General features: G+C 36.0%; 1 protein-coding gene across 1 annotated transcript; it reads left to right on the top strand.

Moving 5' to 3' along the window:
* Nucleotides 1–3,802: 3,802 nt before the first annotated feature.
* On the top strand, nucleotides 3,803–8,381 carry thoc3 (THO complex 3). The gene is made up of 6 exons (XM_053505318.1): nucleotides 3,803–4,005; nucleotides 4,287–4,443; nucleotides 5,606–5,810; nucleotides 6,687–6,848; nucleotides 7,050–7,150; nucleotides 7,304–8,381. The coding sequence occupies exons 1-6, from the start codon at nucleotides 3,826–3,828 to the stop codon at nucleotides 7,465–7,467; spliced, it is 969 nt and encodes a 322-aa protein (XP_053361293.1). The 5' UTR covers nucleotides 3,803–3,825; the 3' UTR covers nucleotides 7,468–8,381.
* The last annotated feature ends 8,902 nt before the right edge of the window (nucleotides 8,382–17,283 follow it).

Below are 17,283 nucleotides of genomic sequence, written 5' to 3'. Positions count from 1 at the left end.
ATGTCTTCCACCTGTGTTGCCCAACATTTTGCACTGCAATGGATGCACTGTTCAAAGGTACTACATTTGCTAATGTAATACAGTTTAAGGGTAGAGCTACAGTAGGTGTGATGAGATAAATAGCCTTCACGGACAATGCAATAACATCTGCAAATTGTAATGGTGTGCACTGGACCTAATGCACATTGAGGCACTTTTTTTCCCATCTGAGGCACTGTGGTTCAGTCTATAATTCATTCTCATAAGATTTTGATCTTTGCAAATCATTACTGTATAAGCTGTAAAATACTTTGCCTGCTGGACTTTCGTTTTTATTCCTACACCCATCAAGAATTAATCCTAATGTTTGTGGCACAGTAAAACATTACAATTATAGGATACACTCTTCGGGAAAAATTACCTGACCAATTAAATAGTCAGCACCTTTGAAATATTTTTTGGCCTTATTGTGAACACCATTTGTTCTTCCTCACCCTTATTGGCGTATCTTTGTAGGCTACACTGAATTTAGATTATCTGATTGTTGTGAGCATATAATGTGTGTATGTGTGTGCGTGTGTGTTTTTAAAATGAGTGCACCTTTTCATCTGAAACCATGACATTCTGCTGCATTGTACCTTTTAAACTGGACTAAATAAAAATCTCACTGATACACTGAAGAGAAAGCTTCATCATGATCGAACACATTGTATTTCTCTTTTTTTTAAGTGAATTAAAATTTTGAAAATTACATATTGTCATTCCATCTCTAAACAAAAATAAATGTTCATTCATTCATTTAATATACTGCTGTATAGGGTCAGGGGAGGGCTGGTGTCTATCCCAGGAGACTTGAGCATGAGGTGGGGTTCACCCTGGATGGGGTGCCATTCCATCACAAGGCACACACTCATTCACACACTCACAGGCAAATTTAAGAATTTAATGTGTAAGGCAAGTCAAGGTTTAAGCTTTTATAGTAGACCTTTAGTCCGATAGTTTAGTTTGATGGATGAAATTACTGGTTACATTTTCAATTTACTTTCCATTTCACAGTAATGCGAGAAAACGTTACGGTGTGTGAAAACTGTATGGAGTGCAAATAAAAAGTGAATTAATTCTATATACTGTATAATACACTATTTGTAAAGTTAAAAGGATGTCAGATTTGGGATCCTTTGGTTGAAGTTACTGTACTACAGTGCTTCCCTGTTAGAGCAATTGAAACTTTATGAATAACTTTATGAAGCTAAAACATTCGAAGAATTTCTCTTTCCTTGTCATTGTTTTTATATCTCCATGGCCCCAACAGGGGTGGTAGGACTGTCCTCCACAGACTCCTGTGAGACAAATGGTCACTCCTATATTTCAGTCTATCCCTCTTTGTCACTGCTCTAATCATTGTCCTCTGGAGAACTCTAAAACAACACTGGTTGTCCACATTAGTGCTGACCGTCAGCAGTTGCATTCTCTTATAGAATTGATTGGAAGGTTTTGTTGCATTTATCAATTAAAATGAGATCATTAAAATAACAGGTTCGTAGGGTGACTGTTGCTGTCACACTGTAAATGTAATGTTTCTTTAGCTCCATTGACTTAATTTACCCTCTTCCCTAAGGACACCATTTGGAGTATAGATGAAGTCAGATTCAATCTTCAAATTGGGGAAGACATCAGTCTAATCAGTGTTCAGTAACCTCTGGAGAACTCCTGTGTGGTCAGTAGTGGCTCAAAGATATCAGGGTTCCACATCATTAGATTTGTCCATTAGATCTGTCAGTGCTCACAAGTCTTTACAGAATGCATTGAAGGTTTTTTGCTCTGTAATTAAAATGGGGTTTATTAGAGAAACAAATTCAGTTGATATTGCATTACAATTATAATGTTGCACTTATGTTGTTAAGGTCTTTGTAGGATCTTCCTTTATGACATAATTTGCAGTATAGATTTACTCAGATTTAATCAACATATTGGGCCAGATATTAATTCCCTCATAATTATTATATTTCATGAGAACTAGAGAACTCATGTGTGCACTATATTCTCAGCATTGAGAATCTGTTCTTCATCATGGCTGGCCATTATCTCAGCTGTTGGATGTCCTTACACAACAAAATTTGTTTCATAAAATTATATAACATACAGTGAGGTCAATAAATATTTGATCACTCTGTGATTTTGCAAGTTCTCTGGAAATATTGTAGCTGGAAAATTTTAAAGCAAAATAACAGGTCTTTGAGGGTCAGAAATCTGGTGATCAAACACTTATTTGATACAGTAATTCACAAATAAATTGTTTAAAAAAATTATACTATGTGATTTCCGTTTTTTCCTTTTTAGATTCTGTCTCTCACAGTGGAAATACACCTATGCTGAAAATTGTAGACCCCTCCATGATTTCTAAGTAAGAGAACTTGCAAAATCACAGGGTGATCAAATACTTAATGACCTCACTGCATGTCTGTTTGTGTTGCATTGTAAACTCTATTCACTATTTCATGTGGAAGTGATGTTCATAGAGATCACTGTACTGTTTTTTTTTTTTTGTACAGTCCTAGAGTTACATTTTATCCCAAAGATGTTAAGTAGGGTTGCGTCACTGTTCTGTGAATTCCACTTGAGTTCTTCCATTACATCACAACTTAGGAGCTCAGTTTGTACACAGGGGTATGGTTATGCTGGAACTTCAATTTTAGTGAAGGGAAATTGTAATGCTACAGCATACAAACACCTCCCAAACAACCGTATGCTTCTGAATTGGTTCTAGCAGTTAGGGGAAGAACCACATATGGGTATAGGTTCAGGTTTTCATACATTTTTGGCAATATAATATTGATGACGGTGAGTAAAAAATTTCTGCACTCCAGTTACATTAAAACTTCTCTTGGCCACACTGTCTTATCAGCGCTTTCTGTTCAAGACTACATGTGTCCACAAGCCCTGCTGTGCAGATGTGAACGTGTTACATCATTTAATTTGTAACTGCAGTGTGAGAAAAAATTGGATGATTGTGATTAGCACGAAAGAAGAGCAGCGAGCACTGCTTAGTTTTTGGAGTCTGAGGGTATACCCAATGCTGAAACAACTCATAAAAGAGCAAAAAAAGAAGTGTTTGGATATCTGACAAAACTAAATTTGGACCAATACTCTGAGGAAGGTGAACGTTTTTTTTTTTAAAAGAATCATTAGGGGTGACGAGACACAAACTCATCACTACGAGCCTGACAGTGTGGAATGGAAACATCCTCAATCGGTGACCAAGAAAAGTTAAAAAGTCAATCATCAGCTGGAAAATTGATGCTTAAAAGGTTCAACAATCAACAGTGCTCGTTATAGTGAGACCTAAACTTTGGATTAAATGTAGATTACTGCGCACACTGTTGAAAATCTGGGCTGTTAAAGCATCCTACATATAGTTCTGCATGGGACTTTCATCTGTTTGGTGCCCTGAAAGCAGCCGTACGACTGTGAAGATTCACTTCTGATGAAGAAGTGAAGACAGCGGTGCATTAATGGCTTGCAGCTCAACATAAAACATTTTTTAACGAACGAATAGAAGAAATTGTCGACAGACGGACAAAGCTCATTGAAAAGCAAGTAGATTATTTAAAAAATATAAGTATTTATCTTTTCTGAAGGATAGTTATAGTAAATTATTAATAATTATTTGAATTACTTAAAATTTTTTTTTTCATTTTTGACTCACCCTCGTAATATTTGGAACGAGTAGTAGAAACAAAGACGGAGGGTAGATGTCCTCCCGCACACTAGGTGGCGCTGTCATTACATTACGTCCATTTTAAACACACAGTCGGCGCGGTGAGGAAGGAAGCAGCGGATGGCGGCATGGCGTCCTCTTATTATCATGAGATGCACGAGAATTTTAAAAACAACAGCAAAAGTCGCGAGTTTCCGGCACACAGCGCGAAAGTTCACTCCGTCGCCTGGAGCTGTGATGGAAGGAGACTGGCCTCGGGTTCGTTCGACAAAACTGCAAGTGTTTTTGTGCTCGAAAAAGACCGCTTGGTGGGTACAGGTGTTACTGGCACTTCTTCCCATAAACAGTGTGTTTCAATGTTACACTGTTACCTTGTAGCTTAATTCATATTACGTCATACTTCACACCTTGATGCTCCCTCAATGAGTCAATAAGTGCATTAACACTAATCTCTTATGCTCATGGTGGCTTGTTTTTTGTATCATGCTGTCATATTTAAAGGTTTCAGTTGTTATCAGATAACAGAAGTATGACTCTTAGGTTGTTGGAGTTGGTTTAGGACTTAAAGCGTCCTTCTGTTCCAACACAGGTGAAGGAGAATAACTTCAGAGGACATGGGGACAGTGTGGATCAGCTGTGCTGGCACCCCACCAACCCAGATCTGTTCGTCACTGCATCAGGAGACAAAACCATCCGGATCTGGGACGTCCGCACTACGAAATGCATGGCCACGGTCAGCACAAAAGGTTAAACCTCTTACGCCTTCTCTTATTGATGTGAATTAATTCATGAATAAAACACTGCCGGTCATGCTGTTATGGGAAAACCATCAACTTATGAAAAAAAGTTAACAGCATGTGCCAAAGTGGGATTTCTGGCTGGGTGGCTCAGCCGTCTAAGGCTCTAGGTTGTTGATCAGAGGATCCAGGTTTGAGTCTCGCCGCCAGTCGGTTATCACTGTTGGTGAAGACCCTTAACCCTACGCCCACCCACCATACTACCAAACTACTGCATGCAAAGGCACAAGCCTGATTGAAAAATAGTAGGGTTGCGTCATAAAGGGCATCCGGCACGAACACCTGTGTTCAGATCAGATGGTCTGCTGTGGCGTCCCCTGGACAAGTTTCACAAGCTATTAGTTGAAGGACTAAAAAGTGGTAAACGCTCTTCTCAGCTCTAATCAAATCTACTTAATTTGGGCATGGGAAGTGGAAGGGCCATGTTTGTGCTGAACATTTAATCGGACCACACTCTAGAAGGGTTCAGTGTGAGGGTTCACACTCTAGAAGGGTTCAGACACTACATCCAAACCATGCTCCTACCATCCAAAGCTGAAGAAGTGCTTCCTTCCTACAAAATCTCTTTTAAAGCCATAGCTTCTGATAATCCCATCTGAGACTCTGGGTGTTGTGTAATTGTTGGTCGTATACATGTTACTGTATGTGTAAACTTACAAGCTTGTTCTATAACCTCAATAATACCTTGTTGTGTTCATTGCGTTTATGTATACTTGTAGTATCCATATGTATTGAGAAGCATTGTTGTTTCTTGTAATCACTAGTTTTGAGGGCGAAGATGTTTTCATCTTTTTATTAGAATTTTGTCTTCATGTATATTGTTATACATGTTTTCTCATCTTGTTTTGCGGATCTGTTATATATGGTGGTTAAAAGGGGTTTATGCCCAGTGAATGTAGGAAGCTGGAGAAAATGCTGGAGACATGGATTTGCAAGTTTTTTTTATTTGTATAATTTTGTGTTTTCCTGCGTTTGCACATTCTTTGTTCATATTCATAACTACTTATCATAACTTCTAAATATTTTTTTGAATGGAGCATCATATCTGCTCATTTACTCAGTTCACGTAAAAAGTAACAAAACGATTTTTACAAATGCGCTATTATGTTAGGAGAGAACATCAACATATGTTGGAGTCCTGATGGCCAGACCATCGCTGTTGGGAATAAGGATGATGTGGTGACTTTCATCGATGCAAAGACTCATCGTCCTCGTGCTGAAGAGCAGTTCAAGTTTGAGGTCAACGAGATTTCATGGAACAACGACAACGATATGTTCTTTTTGACAAACGGCAATGGCTGCATTAACATTTTGAGGTAATCTGAAACATTCAGAACTTAATAGCATTTATTTCTCTCAGAGCATAGCAATTGTTCACTCGCATGAAGTGAAGAAATAGGTCAGAATGCAAATGTAGTTTTTTTTGTTTTGTTTTTTCTTTTGGTTCACTTGAAAACACTGAGTGTATATGCAAATGAATTATATTAGTTTGTTGTCATTTAAAGGGGGTCTATCATAAAGAAATTACTGTTCACTCACTGAGTGCAAACAAAAAACATAAGGGGGAGGGGGGGACATTCCCTGCTTTTCTATTTTTGTAGTGGCCACTGCTTATATAAGGCAATAAGATTTTTCCTCTATTGTGACCTCATATGAGAGGATGCTTTCCCCCCGACTTGTTGCTCAGCACTGCTGTCCTCTTGGGGCGTTCATCAGCAGTAGCTCAATTAAATAGACACTGAAATGGTGCATTTGGAGGAGAAGTAAAATTAAGGAAGTTTGGATTGGAGCTGGCCGATTATGGCCAAAATCATAATCACAATTATTTTGGTCAATTTCCGAGATCATGACTATTTAACACAATAACTCATTAATTTTGGAAACGTCATGTCTATATTCAACTTTAAATCAAATGTTTTTAACATAATTTTTTTTTAATAGACTTTAAATATGATTTTAGCTATAAAACAAGTAAAAGAAAATAAATGTGAGTTTAGTGAGGGGCACAGAACCACCAAGTAACAGGATGCGATGGATTAATAAGAACATCGGTGAGAAAAAGAAATTGAATCTCATTCAACTTGGGTTCATAATCATCAGGGCAAACCTTTAACAGTAAAATATGGCACAGTTTGTACATTTTGTTCGTGTACTTCTTTTACTTTTGTTTCATGATTGATTTTAATTTCCAGCTATCCTGACCTGAAGCTTATCCAGTCAATTAATGCCCATCCATCTAATTGTATCTGCATTAAATTTGATCCTACGGGAAAATATTTTGCTACTGGAAGTGCAGATGCCCTGGTTAGTCTTTGGAATGTCGAGGAGTTGGTGTGTGTTCGCTGTTTCTCTAGGTAATCAGGTTTTAACAGTTATTCCATATATAAATGCACACACATACATACATATATAATGTGTGTGTGTATAATTTATATATATATATATATATATATATATATATATATATATAATTTTTTTTTTTTTTGCAAAAGAAGACTCATGTACCCAAATTGATATCAAGTTACGTTGTCTTCTCTTAATTGGATGTCCTGCAGGTTAGACTGGCCAGTGAGAACACTGAGTTTCAGTCATGATGGCAAAATGTTGGCGTCCGCCTCTGAGGATCACTTTATTGACATTGCTGAAGTAGAGACAGGTAAGCTATACACGGTTGTGGTTCGACTGTCAGCCTTCGTGACTTAGTTTTCTGCCCTCTAATTTTGTTTTCAGCGCACAAAAGATTTTAGCATTCATAGTATCCAAGCTTTATCTGATGTTCATTAAAAGTTTTTGTGGTGTATTTGTGCAGGAGAAAAGCTTTGGGAAGTGCAGTGCGAGTCTCCAACCTTCACTGTGGCCTGGCACCCTAAAAGACCGCTGCTGGCGTATGCCTGCGATGACAAGGAGGGCAAATACGACAGCAATCGGGAGGCAGGGACTGTAAAGCTCTTTGGCCTTCCTAATGACTCTTAAAGAGCTAAATTCAACATGGACACAGTTTTGTAAATTCTTAAAACGTCTGCTGTTGTTCAGCATTTCTTTACATGCTCATTGCTCTTTTAAGATGAGGACATAATCCTTCCTCGTTACCTTTTTCCTGGGACTGTTGTCTAGTATCTTCTCATTGTGATTTTTTTTTTCTGTCTATCAACTGCTTTGAAAATCTGTACAAAAATCTGTGGTTTATATATAAACTGATATTGTCATAAATGGAATTTATTTTACAGGCCCATTTACGTAGTTTGACACATTTCCTCACATAATAATGAAATTCTGTTGCAGATAATAGGATACTGTGGTTCATTTTGGAAAATAGAGACACTAGAGGGCACTGTGCCCATTTCTGGAGTAGTGCACACTTGCTGGATGTTTTTTCACTGCAGATATTCCACAGTTAGTTTTATTGTGTCTTATTAAACAATTTTATATTATTTCAGTTTTGTAATATACATCTTAATCATTTTTTCTATATTATCTGAATGTGTTGCTAAAGCCTGGCAATTATCAATGTTTGCTAGCTGTACACACAGGATGATCTAGCAGTATAAAATCCAGCTGGTTTCTTGCAAATGTTCTGCCTTTCATGTTTGCTTTGGGGACACAGTATGCTCACTCTAGTATCAGTAAACTGTATACAGCAAAGTCATTTAGAGAGCTATATACTGAACAGATCTGTATTGTCAACACTCCAGTATGCAGTATAAGGTACACCATTTTGGGGGGTGACGGGTAAAACCATGCACTGTATAGGGTTTTTTCCAACTTACCCTTATGAAAGACTCCTTAGTTTTCATTTAGAGCTCTGCACCAATGTTTGTCTAAGTTATAACTGGTAATCATAAATGGAAGGCCATTGCATTAATTAATTAAAGTCATATATGCTCTTAGATGAATTCTGTTCTGTGAATGATGTGCACTGTATAGGTTGGACCTCTATACATACTGTATATTTTATAGGTGTCTGTAAAAACCTTTTTGCTAGTGATTATGTAAGCAATGGAGTGGGAGAAGCACATACTCTGACTATAAGCTTGCTTTGTATGTGTTGGTGGTTAGATGCCTCTATAGTGTCTTTGTAGTTGAATCTATGAGTTGTGTCTTCAAGCACACCTACACACCTACATTGCCTGGTTGTGATTAATCTTTAAGAGTTTCACGAAGGTAAACCAGTATACCATTCTCTGTTGTGCTCAGAATTTTTCCTACCAGATAGTGAACATCTGATCTTTCATGCAACCCAGACAGAAGACTTGTGTTTGAACTGCTAGGACTTTAACATGGCATTCATCTCTAATAGAGCACTTACTTCATGGGTGTTCTTAACATTTATTTATTTGTCACATGTACTTTACAGTGCAGTGAAATTATTTCTTTTATATATCCCAGTTAGGAAGCTGTGGTCAGAGCAAAGAGTCAGTCAGGATACATCCCCCCTGGAGTAGATAGGATTAAGGGCCTTGCTCAAGGGCTCACCTATGGCAGCTTTGGAAGTGCTGGAGCTTGGGAGGTTCTAGTGCCGTAAGTACAGTAGGCATCTGTGAACACTTTAATTCAATCCAATTCAGTGATGGTTTCTGTGTTGGCATGTATAATCCAGTTGATTAGCATGAGAGGCAAAATCAAAATGTTATAAAGTTACACACGGCTGGTTTTATCAGTATTCCTGAACGAATCATTTTGACTCCAAAGAAAACTGCAAGTTACTAGTGGTTCTGAATTGCATGATTATATTTTTTAATGTTGAGTCTGTGGGTTTGCTTGTCTCATCCAGGGTGCATCTCTCCCTCTCCCACTTAGTTTGTACCTCTAGGATAAACAGAAACATGGACCGCAAACCCAGGCTTCCTTGGCCTAACCTCACTAATGTTCTTGAGGCTAAAAGACTACACCCACTCACAAAAGTAAGAACCCCCCTCTAATTTCAGCACACATTGTAGTACATCTTCTCAAAGGACAATACTATAGAAATGAAACATGGATATATTTTAGAGTAGAACAGTATAGATTTATTGTCACAATAGCTGGAAACAAAAGTGAGTACACCCTTAGTGATAACAGCTGTACTTTTTTATCTATGCAAAGTCACATGTCCTATTCATGTGTCTAACATCCAGCAGCTTTGTGAGGATATTATGGAGTGGAAGAGGATGCCAGCAACATATGCAGCTCTGGTGAATTCCATGCCCAGGAGGATTAAGGCCGGACTAGATAACAATGATGCTCATACAAAATATTGACACTTTGGACACAGTTTTGACATGTTCTCATTTTTGTTGCCAGTTATTTAGACAATAAAGTCTGCATGTTGAGTTATTGTTAGAGGACAGTAAATCTGTACTGCTATACAGGCTGCACATTGACTTCTCTAAACTATATCCAATTTTCATTTCTATAATATTGTCCCTTAAGAACATATAATAAAATGGTTACTGAAATGTGAGGGTTTACTTTTTTTTTTTTTTAGATACTGTAACTCTCCACATTCCCCATGCTCCATGTTATTATAAAAGCAAAGGACTAAATCTGGACTGGGATGTTCAACAAGCACATATGGGTGCGATGGTTAGGTGTATGGAAACCTATGGCCATATGGTGGGTCTGCATGAAGAACCGTGGTGCCCAGAATGAAAACTGTAACTCCGTGTTCACCTACACTGACCTCTCTTTGGGGCCCATTCATGCATTTAAAATCATTATGCTTTGAAATTAGTGCTACTTCAGGAGATTTAAAATCAGCACTCAAATGTTTAGTCTCGCTGGCTACATCCCGTAAGACATACTCAATCAGATATACTGTACAGGATACAAAAATAAAAAAAACATGCTGTAAAATTGGCTACCATTTTGGCGTTTCACCTGGACATGAGAGTTAGAATGGATAAGTTAGGTCCACTGGGGAAGCAAAAGACATTTGGCAGCTGTGCCACTTATCTGGTACTTGGAAACTGCTGCCCCTGCAATGTGGTTTCTCTTCAACTCATTGCCTCTTATTACATGCTGAGGTCAACAGTCGCCATGCTCAAGTTGTGCCATGCATTAAATAAGACTGCAGCAGAGGACTACCATTGATTAAGTAAACACTGGTTTCCTGTAGACGTGGAGTCTCCGGTCACTGGGGAATGAGGCACAAAGGAAGATTAGACACAGCCGTGTGGTTAATCTTCTTCAGCGGTGACAGACTTTCCCAGCATGAGCGTTGTGTGTCCACGCGAACTAGTGGCAGCTGTCCTCACCCCATTCTCCAGTGACTCAGCCCTGCAGGCTCCAGGATGTCTCACTTCTTCGCTTCCTACACATCACAGGGAGCTATAAGCACCTCCTGAATGCACCTTAATTACACCTAATTTAGATCCATAATCTCTTGTCTTGTCCAGGTGAGCGTAGGAGGGACCTGTCTTTTCGTTCTTCCTGCCTGGTTAATAGCAGATTTATTACTGATTATAATTTATAGTTGAAATTGTTAAATATATCTCATATGTTTTCTAAAGCAATTTAAAGAAAGAAAATACCCAAAGAAAGTTTATTATGAGTTCTGTTGTGTGAGATGCAGTATACAGTAGACCACATCTTTGAGCTTGCCGGTGTGCAGTAAGTACGGTGGAACGAAAAAATGACACAGCCGCGTGGCTGGAAATGTCTTCTAGAAAAATGGATGTAAATATAGACCAGTATGAAGAGCTTGTCAGTGTGCAAGTGTGATGGAAACAGAAACCAAGGGCATTTGAGTGTAACCGTAGACTGAGGCTCACAAAATGTTCTCCATTTGACATCCTCTGTTTCCCCTGTGTCTGTTCCAGATTGATGTTGTGGTTATGCGTTGAGGACTGGCATGATGTCATTTTGCAGGGTATCTCATTTTTTTCTCCCATACAATCTGTAAGCATCTTAGTGTGATTCCATATCTGATGTAAATGTTTCGGTCTGGGTCATCAGATTGTTTGTCTGGTCACTGTTTCCTAGACTTATAAAACCCAATATGAATAATATTTCTAAATGGTTAAACGGCAAATAGGCTTTAAAATCGACTCGGTTCCTTTTGAGCACTGTTGCCTCATTGCATCTTTTACAGCAAGATGTTAACGGTCATTGGAAAACTGAAGATAAATAGACGAATGACCACAAATAATCATGAAAATATGCCCCATGTCGTTATTTCTCTCTTTTTCTCTCAAATCCTTCCTTAACATTCTGCATCACCAACACAAGCCTTTGTTTTCAGTGATGAAATCTGATCATTGGAAAGGCCTGGTCTCAAATACAAATAAAACAAGATTAGAACAGCCTGGATACTCATAACAGAATTCATAGGTCTGGTGTTGCTAATCTAAATGGAATCTCTGGACAGAGGAAGACACATTGTGGAGTGTTTTAAATCTTGTTGCTTTCAAGGCACCAGTCATCTACAAGATGATCACGAAATCCACTTACAGGTCTGGCAGTTTAGGATCCAGACCAGGTCAACATGTATAAGGTACATTTGTGGTATACAAAAAAAAAAATCTATACTTTTGTAGACCTTTTCAAATATAATTAGATAATTTATAATGCATGGTCTATTTTCTCATTTTTTTCTTTTGTTTTTAACCCTTTGTTGCCACCAGACTGTCTTTAATGAATTACCTTCACTCTTAACAACCTGTCTTTTTTCTTTACTCATGCTCTATTTAATATAAGCCACACTTGACATGCACTTTCTGCCCATATTTTCTTTTAAGAAAGCTCTTAACAGAAAGTTATTATTTTTTTTAAGCCTGAATCATAATTTATTTTACATTTGTCTTCACTAGCAAAAATCTGTTGCTGTTCTCTTTTAGGCATTTTGGTTTAAGATCATGGTCTGATATTAACTAACACAGTTTTTAAATAATAATAATAATAATAATAATAATAATAATAATACATGCAGCTACTGAATTCTGTTGTTTTAAAGACGTTTTTATCTTTTATTATAATACATCGTAATCTGTAAAACAAAGTACAAATGTATAAATAAAGACAATTTCATTAAAAGTTCAACACAGAAATGTTTTTAAAAATCAATTTTATTTGTGCATGATCTTTCCAAAAAGGCTAAATTCAACTTTTAAATCTTCTTAATGACAATTTTACAGTGGTTTGGTTTGACAGATCTTTACTGTGACATGCAATCAAATAAATATCTCATCTGAGTTCACACTGTACATTTCTAACATACACTCTCTCTCTCTCTCTCTCTCTCTCTCTCTCTTACACACACACACACACACTCTGTGTCAATAAAACTACTTTTTTTATTTTTTAAATCAATACCTTTCAACTTTATCATTATCTTGCACAATAAAAAATTTATACACTAGCACACCAAGAAGTGAATCAGCATAAATGAAGAAAAGAAAATGACATTGATGTAGTTATTAGATGTTTTGGCAGATCATCTTGGTAAAAATACATTTTCAGTTTGTATATTTGCTTGTGTGCTTGTTTGATTAAAATCTTTTCAGTATTTTATCTACATTCAACTGTTGCTTGCAATAATTGTAATTGGTATGGGTGTTTACGGGTACAGCAGGTGCTTATTAAGGTTTAACAGTGGTACTGTTGATGCGGTTAAAAAATCTACATGCAAGAAAGTATTTCTGTTCTACAAGAAAAATACGTTATATAAAAAAAAAGAACAAAAACAACATTTTAAGAAAAGTTACAATTTTATTTCTGACATGATAAAGTTGAAAGTTAAACTTAATTAAATAGAATAATTGATTAGATTCGATTACTAACCCCAGCAGTAATACCCATTAAGTGCAAGACTAAATCATCAAGCAGTAAACATTAATACATGTAGTCTATTCACACGTCACATGTTTAGTTACATTTTGTATAATTGCTTTTTCCAGAAAGAACATTCCAAGCTTTAAATACACTCTATGTGAAAAATGTCAAAGTTCTTATAAGAAATACAGTATGTAACAACAGATTTTGAGAAATAATATTATTCCCCTGATTGAAGTTTTTAGGTCCCTGGCAACAGAAACTGAGTAAATTATTCAAGATCTGGATTCATATTCACTCTTTAACTCAGAAACACCACTGTAAACCATTAGCAACACAAATATGTGTTTTATATATTTTATATATTGTTTTTTTTTTGTATCATAAAAAGCAGTTAGAAAACATCTGCCATAGCCCGATGTTAAATCCTCTTCTAAATCTCACTTCAACAAATTCTGAGCTTCTACGTGAAATAAAGTCATCCAGATAACATTCACCCAAAGGGTCTTGTTTTATTTACTTTATTTCATACACAAAGAATTTACTAATGTCAAAGTTTCAGAATGAAGAGACAAATGTTTTACCCTTCTTGTAAACTTTTGTTTTCCTATTTAAAATGAATTTGCCTGCAGAAGTCGCAACAAAAAATATGAACGAAGAAGAAAATGTGAATAAGCATGGTTTGATAGCCCTTAGCATAGGTAGTTTCTATGCAGTTTGCCTTAAACAGAGACAAGAGCCAACAGACACACATCATTTCCACATAATACATTAAGTACGCATGGTAAGGCTTGAATGTGAAATGAAAGCACACAGATTTATTGGTAACTGTCTACCTCCGATATGAAACGATGAAGCAATAAATTAATTAATGATTTAAACGGAAATTCAAACCACCAAAAATTAAACAAGCTGTATAGTAAAAACTAAAAGAGCTAATTTTATCAAGGATGCCTAAAATGGAGAAGAACAAGTTTACATTTCAAGCCCTTTTACCCAGTTGACTAGGACACAATGTTTTCTAATGGAAAAAAAAAAACAGCAGTAATTATATAAATTATAAATGTGTTAAATGTGTTCAATCTGTGGTGAGTGAAACAGTCTTCAGAATAGAATTTAAATTATTTCCTTTTGTCATATGTAAAAGTGTGGATGGAAGTGGATTAGGCCAAGTATAAGCAATTTGAGATTTTTAACTTTAATCTCAGAATTCTAACTTTAATCTGGGATTTAAGCCTAAAGTTAAAAAAAAAAAATTCTAAGATTAAAGTCCTGAAAAAGAAAAAGTCAGAGTTCTAATTAAAAGAAATTCATAAGTCATGGTGTTATATTCAGAATGTCATACACTCTTAGAAAAAAAAGTGTTGCTGAGGTGGTTGCTTTTTTAAACCTTTACAAAAGAAATCTCCATATATGTACTTGAATCATTATTCTGGGTGTAATCTATCCACATTTACAGATGAAAGATGCATATTAAAAGTACAAAAGATGTAATGGAATTGTCTCAGGAAAGAACAAAGAAAGATACAGTTCTAAAGATACAGTACATTTTTTTTTTCAAATGTACGATATTAGTTTTTCTAAGAGTGTATAGTTTAAAACAAAGAAGTATATTTTAATCTGAACTGAGTTGACAGTGTTTGCTGTAAATCCCATATATTGGCCTTTATACAAGATTCATTTCTATTCTAAGAGAAGAACAAAATGACTCTCCGATCTAATGAGCAGCTTCTGTTGCAGGGACGTTTATACATAAACAGCACTGAACCTAGTGTTTTGGTATCAGACAGCATGCAAGTCAGACATTGTGCTGTCTCGGAGACAATGAGACTTGTGCACATTCAGTTATGAAACACCCACAGCATCAACAGTACATGAACTAACAACATGTCAAACAATACGGACGAGCACGGACACGTACACACATTTACGTAGAGAACTCGTAGTACATAGAGTAGACTTTAACAATGGCTTTTAGTATGTTCTCGTTTTAGAAATGTTTGCATATATACCTTGGTATATACACAGTTTCACATACATGATGTCAGAAATTACACATAAGACCAGTGGACACGCGGAGCGCCCACAAACTTCTACATTTTTACAGGAAATGAATGCATGACTGAAAATTGTTTACCTACATATTATTTTCAGTAATTATTGCAGTCTAAACAATATGGCTTTGACTAGTGAAAAAAAATGTTCAGCACTAGAAAATAGTTCCCTCTATCTTTCTATCTATTCAAAATACAAAAACTCACTTGCTGGATTTGACTTAAAACTGCTGTCAATGTTTACTTGAAGCAAATCTGCCAATTTAATGAGTGACTCAGGGAGGTTTTTTTTTTATTTGTAAACTACAGCTATTAAATGTAACTACCATCCTTGCTCGGCTAACAAGAGTTAAAGGTTTTAGTATTTTTCCCCTTATGCATTGCTCAGGTCAGGCTTTAACCTGATGAGGTTTTCTTTTCTTTTTAATATTAAATAAGTATATGTGTATATTTAGCCCCTCCACATGCCTCTTGTGCCAATTTAATGAGTAACTCAGGGAGGTTTTTTTTTTTTTGTAAACTACAGTTACTAACTACGTATAACTACCATCCATTCGTGACGAACAAGAGTTAAAGGTTTTAGCATATTATCCCTAATGCATTGCTCAGCCCAGGTTTTGACCTGACGAGTTTGTCTTCTTAATATTAAATAGGTATGTGTGTGTATATATACAGCTCCTCAAAATGTCTCTTGATAAAAGTCTATGAAATTGGAATAAAGAAATAAAGAACATGAAATGTTCAAATTATGCCAGTTAACCCTTCTACCAAATACTTTTTGCCATCTTCTTAATATAGTTATATTTGATTTAAAAAATGGCACAGTGGTTAAAATTTATTTTTTATTTTTTTTATCTTGTTAGATAGACCAGCTCATAGACTGGCTATGAACTGTAACAATAGCTTAGAATTCAGTTGGGTCCATAATTATTTCTTTATTTTGCACCTCTGTAGCACAACATAGGATTTAATTGGAATTTATTAACAAGTGGTTGACGTAAAGACCCGCAGGCTTAATTCAACAGGTTTAACAAAAATATTGCAAAAACCATTCGAGAATTACAGCCATTATTAGAAGGTTCCTCAATTTTCACAGGTTCAAAAATAATCGGACAAGAGACTCGGGCATGTATGGCTGCCAATGTAACTGGGTCAATGGTATTCCTGATACTATAAAATGCTGCAAAAATGATAAGACAGAGCTTCACAATACAGATGGATAATGATCCAAAATGGAAATGATCCAACCCAAGAGCTTCTTAAGGCTTCTAAAGTTAAATGTCCTTGATGTTAGTCACCTTACCTCAACTCAACTGAACATGTTTTATGCTTACTTAAGATAACTGATGGCGGCTGCAGTAAAATAAAATTTCAACAAAGCATCTTAAAGGAAAAAATCAGAATTTGGTGATGTTCTTGTGTTCCAGACTTCAGGCAGTAATTGACTGCAAATGTTTTAAATCCAAGTGATATAAATTATCCTTATATTTATAGTCATGTTGGCTTTGAACACAATCACTCTATGAAAATAGAAAGTCTTTGGCTGTAAATCATCAAAGTTTATTGCAATATTTTTGTTAAAACCCTTGAGTTAAAGTTGCCAGTGTATACTGTACTTTAATCACATCTTCAGGTGCTACATCTCAAATCTACAAATATTATTTCATTGTTCAAATAGTTATGGACCCCCCAGTAAACCAAGATATAGCTATCTATCCAGAAAAATGAAAATGTTTTTTTCTTTTTTACGTAGCATAAGATCTTGGCAGTATAGTTGTCAGGGAGCTAGACTTTAGAATTTTGTTTCATTTCCATTCAATTGTTTAATTGATTCTTCCGTAGACTAAAAATGGAAACAAGATATTTTGTAGACATTTTTGGATTTGTGTACTGAAATTTTTAATTTGTGACTCAAGTTAAATTTTTCTAAACGTCTTCTATCAATGTTTTGTAGTCTGCTCAATTCTTGAATGAAAAACTTTTTTTT

The sequence above is a fragment of the Clarias gariepinus genome, chromosome 10 (genome assembly GCF_024256425.1).
Source record: "Clarias gariepinus isolate MV-2021 ecotype Netherlands chromosome 10, CGAR_prim_01v2, whole genome shotgun sequence".
Taxonomy (NCBI): domain Eukaryota; kingdom Metazoa; phylum Chordata; class Actinopteri; order Siluriformes; family Clariidae; genus Clarias; species Clarias gariepinus.
This window is presented reverse-complemented; position numbering and strand designations above follow the sequence as displayed.